Source organism: Mus pahari, chromosome 4 (assembly GCF_900095145.1).
Source record: "Mus pahari chromosome 4, PAHARI_EIJ_v1.1, whole genome shotgun sequence".
In the NCBI taxonomy this organism is placed as follows: Eukaryota; Metazoa; Chordata; class Mammalia; order Rodentia; family Muridae; genus Mus; species Mus pahari.
In genome coordinates this window covers 31076877-31091959 of record NC_034593.1, presented here as the reverse complement: position 1 = coordinate 31091959, position 15083 = coordinate 31076877, and the positions used below count along the sequence as shown (strand labels likewise).

The 15083-nt window shown below is 44.1% G+C and overlaps 1 protein-coding gene across 2 annotated transcripts in view; it reads left to right on the top strand.

Annotated features, from left to right (window-relative positions):
• Nucleotides 1-15083, top strand: part of Trpc3 (transient receptor potential cation channel subfamily C member 3) — a 72708-nt gene that overhangs the window by 18940 nt on the left and 38685 nt on the right. For both annotated transcript variants that reach the window (XM_021195443.1, XM_029537966.1), the window contains exons 2-3: nucleotides 2355-3126; nucleotides 11086-11274. In XM_021195443.1, coding sequence (XP_021051102.1) covers nucleotides 2355-3126; nucleotides 11086-11274 — 961 coding nt within the window. The remainder of the gene's footprint in view (nucleotides 1-2354; nucleotides 3127-11085; nucleotides 11275-15083) is intronic.

Genomic DNA, 15083 nt, shown 5'->3' with positions numbered 1-15083 from the left:
AGACAGAGGTCCCCGGATACCAGTGCGAGACAGAGGTCCCCGGATACCAGTGCGAGACAGAGGTCCCCGGATACCAGTGCGAGACAGAGGTCCCCTCCTCTGTTCTTCAGTCCTGTGTCCCAGAGCTTCCGGGAAACTGCAGCTGAGACTATCTTGTCTTGTCTTGTCTTGTCTTGTCTTTTTTTTTTTTTTTTCTCAAGTACAATTGTTGACCTTCCACACCAGCCAGACACTTGAAGTGGGATGTCCCTGAAGTGTGATCTGTGCTGGGATACATTAACATCTTCACAGGCATCTCTGGTTTTCCTCTCCACCGGACCCAGGTCTGCTTGCAGGGACTGCCTGCTCTCATCTGGGAAGCTGCCCAGGGCTCTTGTGTTGCTCTCTGGGTCTGGAGCCTACAGAGCTGAGAAGAGCTGGGTGCTGGAACCCCTACTTCCTCTGCTGGGGAAGCTCCCTCATTTAGCCAGGCCCCCAGGGAGGCTGGTGTCCTCTCTAGTGAATTTTCAAACCCTGGCTCTGTGAATGCATTTTTCAGTGGCAGGGGATGCTTCTGAAACAGATGTAAAGCAACTGATTTCCCAGCCATTCACTTTTAAGTTTGGTTTATTTGCTTCAAAAGTCAGTAATGTGGAAAAAAGGCTTAACTGGTACCTTTTGATATAGCTCAAAAAAAAAATCTACAGTTTATTTTTTAAAAATAAAGTTATTGAGCATTTGAATCAGAAAGAAAATCTCGGAACTGGGTAAAGTTAAAGATACAGATTTGTATAATATTTGTACAACATTTGGCCACTAAAACATAGCAATCATTGAGCTGTTATAGATAACCACAATGTTTAAATTATGTAATTTATTTTGCAATGTTTTTCAAAGTCTCGGAATATTTGCAAAAGCCTTTATTTATAAACTCATACAATGTCTGGAACTTTTCACTTTATTTACTATTTTTGCAGCACTGGGAGTTGAAACCAGGGCGGCATGCATGCTAGATAGCACTTTACAGCTCCTCTATATCTTTGGACCTTGGACCTTGTTTCAGTTTTAGTTTTGAGGCAAAGCTACCCTGACTGGCCTTGAACTTCCAAGTCCTCCTGCTTTAGAATTTGCCAATAGCTGAGAGGCCAATGATACCAAGCCTGGCATTATTTATTATTATTATTATTATTATTATTATTATTATTATTAGTGGTAGTTTGGTGGTGGTTTTGTTTGTTTCGGTTTTTGTTTGTTTGTTTGGTTGGCTTTGTTTTTGAGGAGACATGGTCTTGGCCTTCTGAGTGCTCAGCTTAGCAGGAGTGAGCTGAGAACCCTCTGGGCTGTAACTTCTCATTTCCCCAGACTTATTAAAATTAAGATGTGGATTGAAGTTGCTGCACACATCCTTTTCTGACGTGACTTTGCTGCAGTTGGGTCTCAGCTGGTGCAGCTGCTTGTAGGATTTCAGGCCACGGTGTTGTAGCTCTAGGAGCCATGCCTGTGGCTGCATTCACATAGTAGCACTAGTGATCATGCTTAACCCGGGTCAAGTCCTTTCCTTCCGTTCAAACGGCAAATGTGTAATCTAAGTAAGTAAACAACCCTTATTATAAAAGGAGTTGTCCTCGTTAAAGTAAATCTAGATTAATGCTTGGATTTTATATTTGGCGACTGTTATCTGGGCTATTGCAAAGATGAATCCTGTATAAATAAATAAATAAATAAATAAATAAATAAAAACTTCGGTGGGAGAAGGCGTCCCCTTAAGAGGAAAACTTAAAGCTAAGGCTTGCAAGGTGGCACTCAACCTGAATACCGGCCTATGTGTATAATCTGGATTTAATGTGCAATAACTTGAGACTTCTATCCTGGTGGTTGGCAAAAATTAACCTCTATTTAGTACACCAGCCTGGAGCTTGGATGCTGCGCGTTCACTAGACACTATTTTCAGGATTGTTTTACTTGCTGTGGTAGTAGAGGTTGAATCCAGGTCCTGACACATTCTCTGGCCAAGTGCTCTGTCACTAGACTACACAAGGCTGATGCTACAGGGGATCAAGGGTACCATTAGTGGATGTGGTGGTGGTTTCTTTTGTTTTCTTTTGTTTTGTTTTGTTGTTTTTTTTTTACCAGAGAGGGGTAGGTGCATGAAAATTATTTCGTTATTTTTCTAAGTGAAGGCAGAATGCATGGAATCTGTATTTGGGAAGGGCCATGGGCTCTTCCCTGAGGCTCAGGCAGCCTGTGTTAGAAGAGGGATAATTGTGGTGATTGGTCTTAGCAATTTACCTGGCCTCAGGTCTGCAGCTGGTTCTGCTGGGGGAGAAAACTATAGGCCTCAAAGTCCCACGTTGTTTTGTCTCCCCACTGATCAGGTCGTCGGAGGGCAGCCCATCCAGGTGGCGCACTGCGGGGATGCGTGACAAGGGCCGGCGCCAAGCAGTGCGTGGCCCGGCCTTCATGTTCGGTGCTCGTGGACCCAGCCTCACAGCCGAGGAGGAGCGCTTCCTGGATGCTGCAGAGTACGGCAACATCCCTGTGGTGCGCAAGATGCTGGAGGAGTCTCGCACGCTCAATGTCAACTGCGTGGACTACATGGGCCAGAACGCACTGCAGCTGGCCGTAGGCAATGAGCATCTGGAAGTGACGGAGTTGCTGCTGAAGAAGGAGAACCTGGCGCGGATCGGTGATGCACTACTGTTAGCCATCAGCAAGGGTTATGTGCGCATCGTGGAGGCCATCCTGGGCCACCCAGGCTTTGCAGCCAGCCGGCGCCTGACCCTCAGCCCTTGCGAGCAAGAACTGCGCGATGATGACTTCTATGCTTACGACGAGGATGGCACACGCTTCTCGCCTGACATCACGCCCATCATCCTGGCTGCACACTGCCATAAGTACGAGGTGGTACACCTGCTGCTACTCAAGGGTGCACGGATCGAGAGGCCACACGACTACTTCTGTCGCTGCTCTGACTGCGCTGAGAAGCAAAGGCTTGACGCCTTCAGCCACTCGAGGTCTAGGATCAATGCCTACAAGGGACTGGCCAGCCCAGCATACTTGTCGCTGTCCAGCGAGGATCCCGTGCTCACAGCGCTGGAGCTCAGCAATGAGCTGGCCAAGCTGGCCAACATAGAGAAGGAGTTCAAGGTAGGCCTGTGGAAGCCCGTGTCTGCTGTGCCAGAGTCGGTTCTGCCCGGTGCTTGTTAATCTACTGGGATTTGTTTGTTTGTTTTCAAATAGATCCTCCCTTTATAGCTCAGGCTGGCCTCAAATTCACAGCAATCCTCCTATTCCAACCTCGAATATTCTGGGTTTACAAGACCATGCTGCCATGTCCAGCTTCTTTGTGGTTTAGACAGGGTCCTAGGGTGTCCTCATACTGCAGAGCCCTTGATAGACAGGAATTCACAGCAGGCCCCCTCCCCTCCTGCTTCAGCCTCTCAAGTGGTCAGGATTACAGATAATATGCAAGCATGTTTTTCACAGTGCATTGTAAACTCAAAGGAACTGCTCTACTGGTTTTTCTCCTCTTAGACTCACACTGGAGACATACAACACAGCATTAGCGAGCAGTTTACCAACTGGTAGGCCACTCTATGTCCTGGATAAGTATTAAAAGCCAGAAATTCAGTGTCCCCTTTTGCTAAAGGGAGGCAGGGGTTGACAAGCCTGTCTCCTTCCTAGATTCTTTCTATTCTGTTGCATGGTGTGGCATCACGTAGCCTGGTCAGATTTACTGTTTACTCTGAACCTTGTGTCTCGAAAGGCTGCACCAGATCTCTGCAAGGTGGGTCTCCTCTTTCTTTCCTCAGATGGGATGTTAGTTTCCTTAAAGTCCTATTCATGGCCCCAAGCCTTTACATATGTTAAGATGTAGCCATGCCCAATGCACGCTTCATGGGTGTATCCCAGGAGAGCTGTGACTTTTAATCTACACATGTGTAAATGACAGTGTCATTCGGCAAAGTCAAGGCTGGGCGCCCCTATCAGAACCAACATTCAAAGAGCAAATGTAGAATACTATTGGAACTATGAAGTTGTTAATGCTAAAGGCACTTCATTAGTGGGACAAATGTCTCATCTTGAATTCCGTGAACATATATTTAGAGTGGTGAGCTATGACTATTGGGTCAACACACAAACACAAGGGACAGAAATGTCGTCTGTGCATCAGGGAGATTTTCTGCTTGAATGGCTCTTTTAATGTCGTTTGTTTCTGCAATCAGTATTACTTTACTTTTCTCTATTAGTGATGGACTATGTTAAAATTTTATTCCGTTGCCACCCCTCCTGTGCATTTTAAATGGCTCTAGCCCTTGAAGCTAAGGAAAAGGGGATACTTGACTGCTGAGGTGAAGCTCCACGCGCTCTCTCCAGCAGATTTCTGCTCTCCTGTTTTCTACATGAGGAGGTGGTAGCAAGCACTAGCCCCTTGACATCAGACAAGATGAACAATAAACCTTTTCGGCATAGAGCAATACATCAGAAAGAGTATTCATTCTCTTCCACGTCTGAATATAGTTTTTCAAAGTTAAGTGGGGTTTTTTATTCAAGCACAATTGTCAACATAATCCAAGCTAAGGAGAATCCATTTTCTCTAGGGTTTCAAGAGAATGGCACAAGTTCGTCTGCCCACTTTCCAGCCACAACAAATTCCCTCAGTGTTTGTCAGCCCTCACTGTGTCTTGGTGGAGCTCTGTCCACAGGGTAACAATCTTGCTAATCAATTCATGATTTTTTTTCTGATATAAAACTACCCATTTTGGTTTTTTTTTTTTTAAATGGAGAAATGTGGGAAGATCAAAGAATAAAATGGATCTTGCTTGATATTTATTCCTATATGTATATCTACTATGTACTACTTGAAAAGTCAGGGTCTCATGTAGCCCAAGCTAACCTTGAACTTGCTATGTAGCTGAGGCTGACCTTGAGCTCCTGACACTCCTCCACTTCTCAAGTCTGTGGATTACGGAGAACACCCGGACACCAGGCTTCAAACCCTTTAGACAGAGCACAGGTAGAGCAAATTTAAAACTTCAATCTTATCAGAGAGAGCAGAAAAGACCCTAGGAAAAAATACTCTTAAACATCATTTCTTTATTGTTGAGATAGTCATACAAGCATAATTCTAAATTTACTTGACACTTCAAACATCACAGAAACCTGTTTTTTTTTATGTACTTTGTTTAATATATGTTGAGTCTCTGCAAGAGAAACTCCATAAAAGGAAATATTGTCTGAGATTATGTTTTAATAATTTACTAAAGATGGTGATGTTCGCAGTTCCACCCAGAGAAGTCTCCTCGGTGGAGCGACAGAGGAGAATTTGTTATTCATAGTTTCCCCCTGAAGCCAGCTAAGTCCGTATTAGTAATGCTTAGATTAGAATCTCCTTTGCTCTGAGAACCCTCCAGAGGTGGGTAAGTATCAAAAGCGAAAAAGCAGGGGGCCCCAAGGTTGCGTGCGGGAGCCAAGGAGCTGCACAAACCATGTCTCTTGGAGGTTCACTGGTTCAGCTTGAGAGTCACAGAACCCTCTGTGAGCCAGAGCAGGGCGGCTCCTCATCGGTCCGTCTCTGGAGACGGAGAGCCACTCTGCTTCACTGCATGCCCTTCGACCCCATCCTTGGTTACCCTTGTTGGTTCTTTCTTAGCCCATCTCTCCTTTGCCCTCTCATCCCACACTCCCGTCTCTCTGTCAGCGCTTTAGACAGTCAAAGCCAGCTCCAGCAGGACGGGACAAGCTAAGCTCACTGCTGAGGGAAGCAGGTAACCTAATTTGCCCTGTTCTGTGCTGTTCACTATAGTCTTTCCCAGAGGGATTTTCAGCTCAGAATCCTGGCCTGAAAATAAGAATCAGATGCTGTACTGCTTGCTCCCTGGAGATGCACGGGGGATGTTTTCCCCTCTCGGACACCTATTCCTAGCATAATAGCAATGACCTGGATTGCATAGTCCCTCACCCTCTGCACACTTCCCACAGACCCTTGGGGCATACAGAGAACATGTGAAGGTCATTGTCTCAGGAGGCTGAGCACTCAGGGTCATAGATTTAGATGAATTGATAAAGGACAGCCCAGTGACATGTTATTAGAGAAACAATTCAGATGTGCGAATGATGTCTGCAGCTGTTCTGAGAAATGAGGGTTTGATCATCCACCCATCAGAGGTGAGGAAGCCTATCATTTATTAAGATACAAGAAGACAGATTGAAATTTCCAGGTTCTAATTGAGTTGATGATAGATACACTTTTGTGGTTAATAAGCAAACAAACAAACAAACAAACAACAAAGCACTATTGACCTTCCCTGTGCCTCAGTTTTCCTCTCAAAATAGAGAGCGGTTTCAGTTCCTGTCACAGTAGAGCCAGAAAGAAAAAGGAAAAGCAACAAGACCCAAAGTCAGAAAGGCTTTTACAGCCGGAGTCGATGCTGGAGACCGTCAAGTCATAGAGACCTCTCCTTTCACAAGTGGGACCACAGAGGCCAAGGTCACACTGACTAAACTATATCTGAGCATCTTGGATTCCAGTCCCAGGTTTTATTTATTTAAGATGTATTTATTTTTACTTTATGTGTATAAGTGTTTCGCCTGTGTGTGCATGTATGTGCACCGTATGTTGGCCTCGTACCCTTGGAGGCCAGAGGAGGGTGTTGGGTTCCCTGGAACTGGAGTTATGCATGATTATAATCTGTGATTTAAGTGCTAGAAACCAAACTCAACCCCCGACCCCGGAAGAACAGCCAGTGCTCTAAACCACTGAGCCATCTCTCCAGCCTCAATCTTGGGCTTTATGTTAAAAATAACATCCGTTCTGACACCGAAGAATGTCTATGCTTCCTAATGCCTACTAAGCATGCTCTCAGAATTAGGTCCTCCCAGGACAAAGAGAATGGAGGATTCTCCTCGTGGGGAAGGTTGAGAAAATTCCAAAGGATTACACAGTTGGTACGTGAGAGGACCCTTGCTTGAGCCCAGAATGCCTGGTCGTTAGATTCTGCTTTCCCAGTGACTGTCAGAAAAGAGGCCTAGAGCTGCATGTTTGCTTAGCATTGAATGTGTTTCTCTTTCATATAAAAAGGGGTCAGAATGGAGATTAAACCATACACCTGATAAGGAGTGTGGAGAGGCTGAGATGAAACTGGAGTTCATTGCTCTGCCTCAGGCTTCACAGGTCCTTGGAGTTTGAGTTTCTGCACGGGTCACCCACTAACTCTGTAAAGAGGGCCCTGGCACTGGGAAAGCACCATGAGGAAGACTCGGTAACACAAAATCGAGAGCAACTTGGCTCTCTGTTTGATCTGCCCCGTGAAGCCAGGAGAGGCAGGGAGGAGCTCAGGGTGGGCCTGGCACACAATACCGACTTCAGCAGTAGAGGGAAGGGTGTCACTGGCCAGGAGTCTCCATCCTTTCCTGAGCACTCTGGATAGATGTAAAAGCTGTGACTGAGGTGAGGAAGCCACCCTCAGCCAGGTGAAGTGGTGCATGCCTTTAGTCCAGCCGCTGAGGAGCCGGAGGGAAGAGGATCCCCTGAGCCTCAAAGTGGGAGCCATGGAAATTCCATCCGCAAGACTGGATTAAGAAAGGAGCTTTATATGGAAACATCATGGGTTTAATACTTCTGAAAGCTGTAATGAAATATTGCATTAGCTCTCTGGTGGATGTTTAGCTGACACCCACCCCGCATAGAAACCAGAGACTGCGCATTTTATTAATATTATCAGGAGCATGGTATCAGCTTGAATGGAGGCTGAGGTCTTACTTGTTTTATCTGTTCCCTTATGAGGGAATAAGGATTAACTGCTATGTCCTTTGTCTAAATTACTGATATCTGAAGTGGAAACTATTCCAGTCTGTGTAGCTTTTAAATGGTCTCTCTCTTCTTGTTGTTTATTTTAGTTGGTGGTATGTTTTTTTTGCCTACCAAAATCAAAGTATTTAAGGGAAGAAAGTTGGAATTCCTCATATCTTCCTTTAAAGCAGTGGTTCTCAACCTTTCTAATGCAGCAACCCTTTAATACAATCCCTCATGTTGAAATGACCCCAAACATAAAATTATTTCATTCCTACTTCATAACTATAATTTTGCTACTGTTATGATCATAATGTAAATATTCGATATGCAGGATATTTGATATGCAGTCTCAAAGAGGTTGCCACCCAGAGGTTAGGAAACAGTGCATTTAAGTATAATATTTCTTTTGAAACCTAGAAATTCTGCTGTGTAAGGTATCACTTGGTTATCAAGACACAGTATCTCAAAAAACGTCAATATAAGGAATTCTATTTTCATCAAGTGAATCAATTAAGTTATTTGACTAACTCTAATTTTTTTTCAGACAGGGTCTGGTTATATAGCCCAGACTAGCTTCCAAGTTGCCATCCTCCTGCCTCAGCTTCTTGAATGCTGGAATTATAGGGTGTCTGATTTAACTTTCTCTATAGGCAAAATTTTTAATCAAAGTCACCAAGGTAGAAATGGGGTTTTCAAAAGAGAGGCACTTCTCCAGGAGATGGTCAGTGGAACCTTAACTGAATCCAATGGGCTAAAAATAGAGCCCTATTCAGAAGGTAACAGGGAGGCAGCCAACCAACCATCCATCACACCAAATAAATATGCAAATGGAATTAAAGATTCACAGATTATTTTTAGCCAAGTGTTAGTTCCAGTGGCCTGGAAATGTTTCTCTCAGGTATTGATAGTCTGTAACCCTGGAGAATCCAATTCCATATAATCAGCCATTTCTTTGCTTCCATTTCTGCAAGGAAAGATAACATGCCCTTCAGCCAAACCAGAAAGATGTCTCTCTGCTGGGACCAGCCGCAGCCTCCTCTTCAGCTGTCAGTCATTCCCAAATTCTGACTCCTATGGAATTGCTGGGTTTCCTTAGTTTCTACTTCAGGGCAGGGCCTCCGAACTGCGTTTCAAGCAGGTTCTTGGTACCACGGATGCGGCTGGGATTAGATCTGTGTTTGAGAAGAAATGTTGCCCAAAAGGCCACAGATAAGAAACTGGACAGGATTGCATATATGGTTGCTTTTCTGCATCAACCTGCTGCTTCAGAAAGTTTCCATTATAGAAGTGGCCCTGCGTTAGCTTCAAAGTAGCTACTTTTGTACATAGAGATAAAATTTGTTTTGACTTTGGTGTTTAGCATTGGCACTTAGCCAGTCTCTCTTTTTTTCTTCATAAAACAAACTTTTGTTCATAAAACAATATTTTGTATTTGTTTTTTTGTTAAGTATTTTATTTATTTACATTCCAAGTGTTACCCCCTTCCTGGTCCCCCCTCCACGAGTTCTTGATCCCCCTCCCCCTTTGCTTCTGAGAGGGTGCTCCTCACCCACCCACTCCCACCTCATCCCTCTAGCATCTCCCTTCCCTGGGGCAACAAGTTTCTACAGGATTAAGCACATCCTTTCCCACTAAGGCCAGACAAGACAGTCCTCTGCTACATATGTAGTGGGGGTCACAGACCAGCTCATGTATGCTCTTTGGTTGGTGGCTTAGCCTGGGAGCTCTGAGGGGTCTGGGTTAACTGATATGGTTGTTCTTCCTATGGGATTTCAGCTCCTTCAGTCCATCCTCTAACTCTTCCATAGGAGTCCCTGACCTCAGTTCAGTGGTTGGCTGTAAGTATCTGCATCTGCCTCAGCCAGCTGCTGGTAGAGCCTCTCAGAGGACAGCCATGCATGTTCCTGTCTGCAAGCACAACATGGCATCAACAATAGTGTCAGGGTTTGGTGCCTGTTCATGGGATGGATTCCAAGTTGGGCAGGTCACTGGGTGGCCTTTCCTTCAGTCTTTGCTTCATATTTGTCGCTATATTTCCTCTAGACAGGAACAATTCTGGGTCAGGAATTTTGAAGATGGGTAGGTGGTCCCATGCCTCAGCTGGGGGCTATATCTATCTACTGGAGGTGGTCTGTTTAGGTTCCATCTCCTCACTGTTGGGCATTTCAGCTAAGGTCGTCCCCACTGGGTCCTGGGAGCCTCTCACATCCCTGGTATCTGGGACTTTCTAGAGGTTCCCCCAAAACAAAATTTTATATAAAACAGGGATCCTTCTTGGGTCTCATTAATTGCCTTTACAAAAGAGAAAGGAAATAGGGAGAAAAGGCAAGAGAGAGAGAGAGAGAGAGAGAGAGAGAGAGAGAGAGAGAGAGAGAATGAGAATCCCAGTGATCACAAACTTGCAGAGCCTTGAGAGAAAGCCCCAGTGTCCTGTGAGCATCACCTTCTGTGGTCTCTAGGACTGAGATGCTGAGATGCTGGATGCTGGCAATTCTGCAGATGTCCAGGCAGCAGGAGCACTTGTGGTGTTAAGATGTTCAACTATACTTCAATTGTTTGTTACTATAAACCAGTGATTGGTATATGTACTGCATTTTTGTTAGAGCTAATGTTTGTTTGTTTGTTTGCTTGCTTGTTTGTTTGGACAGGGTTTTAAACAGTAGCCCATGCAGACCTCAGACTCATAGTAGTCCTCGTTTTATGAGCTGTCATGCCTGGCTTTTTTGGAGTGTTTTTTTGTTGTTGTTGTTGTTGTTGTTTGTTTGTTTGTTTTTATAAGATGGTGTGATGGTATATAACTGATGTCAGTACTAGGTAGGTGGAAGCTGGAGGATTCTAATTTAAGGCCAGCTGTGGCTTCATAGTGAGTCCCAGAACAATCTAAGTTATACAGTGAGAATTTGAAATTGATAAATAATAATTAAACATGTTATGGGATATGGTATACCATATGGCATGCTGATACAAGTATACAATGCTGGATAGGAAATTAACATATTGTCCCTTTGACCAGTTCTCTCTGCCTCCTGGCCTCTGGCTGAGCACATTTCCATTCTGCACTTCTAAGGATTTGACTCGTTAAGATTCCACATTTAAGTGAGATCGGGTCCATATAATTTTCAGAGCTTCAAGGAAACTTAGTGAGGACAGGAGAAGCCATATGTATCTGCTCTAACTAGCCTTGTATCCAGGAAGGGGCTGCATCTTCCTGCCCAGAGGCAGGGACACCTTTATCCACACCTCCTGTCCCCAGGCACTTGCCGCTGAATGAGAGAAATTCTTGGCATTAAACACCAAACCTCTTCTTCTAGAATGACTACAGGAAACTCTCCATGCAATGCAAAGACTTCGTAGTGGGTGTGCTGGACCTGTGTCGGGACTCGGAGGAGGTAGAAGCCATTCTGAATGGAGATCTGGAATCAGCTGAGCCCCTGGAAAGACACGGTCACAAAGCATCGCTGAGTCGTGTCAAACTCGCCATTAAGTATGAAGTCAAAAAGGTGAGTGAGCCAGTCATCTGCAGACATGTACTGGTGACACTGCAATCCAAGGGACACTTGGAAAGCAGACTAGGCAGAGAGATTGAGGGAAGTATTGAGGTAAAGTGGAAGGCCATTGGGTTCTGACCCTTCTCAAGTATTACCCCATTGTAGCACTCGGGACTTCTTGATGTCAAGGATAAGTGTGCTGTTCATTTCCATTTCCTCATATAAGAGGATTCTATCTTTTATGAATCTTGGGGGGTCTAGTGTAATTTAAATGGATTAGAATAAACTGAACACTCATCAGACTGTGGATTTCAGTGCCATTAATAGTAACAGCATGCTAGCACACGTCTCTAATCCCAGCATTTGGGAAGTAGAGGCAGGAGAATCAGGAGTTCAAAGCCATCCTCAGCTACCTAGCAAGTCTGGAACCACCCTGGGCTACATGAGAGCCAGTCTCAGACACAAAAACAATGAGTGAATGGATAAAATAATGGTAATACTCCTGCTTACATGCATTTGTGAGACACCACAACGAACATTCTCGTGTTGAGCCTTACTGTGAACCTGTTATGCATTTTACCTATAAACCAGGGAAGCTAGATGATAAGATTCTTCATAGAAGGAAATCAGAGTTACCAAGCTTAAATGACAGGCCTGATAACATAACACAGATGAGGAAGTAGTCACGCCAGGGTCATAAATAAAGATGACAATTATTTTCAGTATGGTTACTGTACTAATTTTCATTGAGCCGTTAAATAATTTGTGAAAATTGTAGTTAAAATATTTCATATGGGATAAGTCTCAGTTTCTGGAATGGGACAATTTAAGTATGTTATGTAGCAGAGATGGGGAGAGTTGTACTTAAGAAGAGCTGACAGGCTTAGTGGCTAGCAGCTTATATGTCTCTTCCAGAGGACCCAAGTGTGATTCCTAACAACCATGTTGAGTGGCTCACCACTACTTGTAACTCCAGCTCCAGGGGATCCAATGCTGTATAACAAACCCCCACCCCTCCTCCACATACACATACTTTTAAAATAAACTAAATCTGTAATAAAACATAGAAGCTGACAGATCATGAAGCAGCAGCTGTTGGAAGGGACACATCTAGAGTCATCACTGGACAGCCATGTCTTCTGTTCTTCTTTTAATATGGTCTTATGCTTACAAAGACAGGCAGTAGATCCATCTGCAAAGGTTCAAGTTCTGATGTCACCATGAGTTCTTGATCGGCCACAGGCAGCACCAAAGCCCTGAGCTGCTCTTCAGTAAAGTGGGAAAATAACACCTGTTTGAAGACCATGTGGAATCATACAAGCAATTAGCATGGGGGACTCTTCTGGGATGGCTCACTAAATGTTAGCCCACAGCATTTCTGTTACAGACACTCATATCAGAGCGACAGCTCTTAAGCAAGTTGAAGTGGCAAAGACAATTTTGTGTTCCTTGTTCTAAGTCCTGCCCTTAGTATTTGACTGATTTCTCAGAAAAGGATTTAGCCAAGCATCCTTGGAAATACACAGAATTGCAAGGAAAGACAAAAAGGGAAGCTTATGTCAACCAAACTTCCATAAATCTTGCCTAGATCCAAGCCCAGAACGACCTGATAAGGGAGTATCTGGGGCCCAATTTTGGCTCTGCTGTGAGTGTCCCGTGTTGGCACTTGCCGAAGGAATGTCCTGAGCCCTTGACCAGTTGTCTTAAGACCTCTTGCGAATCAAACCTGCCACTTAACTCTGACCAATGGAACCCAGACATAGTTTACATGCTAACACAAAGCAAGGGTATAGAAAGATCACTCTCCCACACCTTCTAGGTGTGAGCATGCACACGCACGCACGCGCGCGCGCGCGCACACACACACACACACACACACACACACACACACATTTCCACCACAGTACAGAAAACTTTCATGTGTAACAACCATGGGATTTGGACCAGTCATTAATGACAAGAGAAGATTTTCACTAGAAATTGAAATAAAACAACTTGTCAAGGGACAGATCAGCTCTAAGATAATGAAATGCCCCCTCTGAGATTTCTTCCTGTGAGGTTTTCCTTATGTTGGAGGAAAGATAATTTTGAACACGATTGATAGCAAGCCATTTTTAGAAAAGTGTCCAGACAGAGTCACGCTTCTTGCAATATGAATCTCTTTTCTTTGGCACCTGAGAGGAGAAAATTGATTTCAGTTGTCATGGGCTTTTTATCATTCCATTGAAAGTATCATATTAGCAGAAACAGCTCATCTGCAGAGATGCTTCTGTTTGATGTCAACACACCCTGCAGAGGGATGCCTGACTTAATCTTGAACAAGTTGATATATAGGTTGCAACATTTGCATTATCACTAGCAATAAATTTGTTACCAATCAACATATATAACTAGGGATTTAATGCTTATTAGAAGTGGACTTTTTTATATAATAATGTTAGAAATGTTAAGGGACTGGAGGGATAACTCGGAGGTTTAGGATGCTTGCTGCTCTTACAGAGAATGCAGGTTTGGTTACCATTATTGACATGGTAGTTCGCAACTATTCATAGCTCCAGTTCCAGGGGACCAATACCCTCTTCTGACCACTGTGGGCAGACATGTGATATACACACAGACATGCAGATAAAACACCTATACACGTTCAATTTTTAAAAATTGTTTTAAAAATAATTCTTAAAGAACTACAGATACCTTGCACACTAGAAAGACCATCAACAGAAACTGAAGGAAAGGGGGTTAGAGAGATTCTTCAGAGGTAAAGAGAACTCGCTGATGGTGCAGAAGCCTGGGTTCAGTTCTTAACAACTCCATGATGACTTTCAGCCATCCGTAGGCATGCACATGGTACACATACATACGAGCACATGGTACACATACATATGTGCATATGGTACACATACATATGTCCATGCAACATACTCAGACACATAAAATGCACACATGTAAAGGAGCGTTTTTAATTAAAAATCTGCAAAACTTTCAAACCCTGTAGTAATAAACATACCAGCTAGGCATAGTAGAGCATGCCTGTAACCCTAGGGCTGAAGAGGCTGATGTAGGAAGACCAACAGCCCAAGGCTAGCCTGGGGTCCATATTGAAACCTGTCACAACCCTCTCCCCAAATAAATCAATGCTAGTTCTCAGATCTATTTTCCCATTCCCAAAGAATAGCTACAGAACTGGGTGACGCTGGTGACATCAGTGATTCTGTGCTGTGTCTTTCCTGCCATAGAGCCGGTCTGCTCCCTTTGAGCTCTAATTATGACCATATGTCTCTGGTGTTCTGTGATATGACAGCAGAGCTTGCTCTCCCCTCCCCCACACACCTCAAGCTGTACCTCCTTCATGGTGGGCGATGTCTATTATAGGAGATTGGATGATGGGTAGACTATTTAGTCTGTAAAACTAGGCTACAGAGAAAAACCATTTCCGGAGCCCCACCCTGCCAAGTGCTCCAATTCCATCCTTAACAGAAAAGAAATCTAAAAATTAGGCTCTCTGCGATATGGACATGTTTGGTTATTGACCAGCGTGATTCTCTGTAGAAGGTATAAGAGGGAGAAAGAGAAATATACATGTATATAACATAGCAATGTCATTAAAGGCAAGAGCAAAACTCCTCAAGGGTTTTGCACAACAGGACCCACTGAGGACAGTTCAGAAGATGGTACAACGTGATCATTTTCAAGTATAGGTTTATTCAGTTGTTGGGGTTCAGCTTACATCCCATTAGACCTCTCTCTCTCTCTCTCTCTCTCTCTCTCTCTCTCTCTCTCTCTCTGTGTGTGTGTGTGTGTGTGTGTGTGTATGTGTGTGT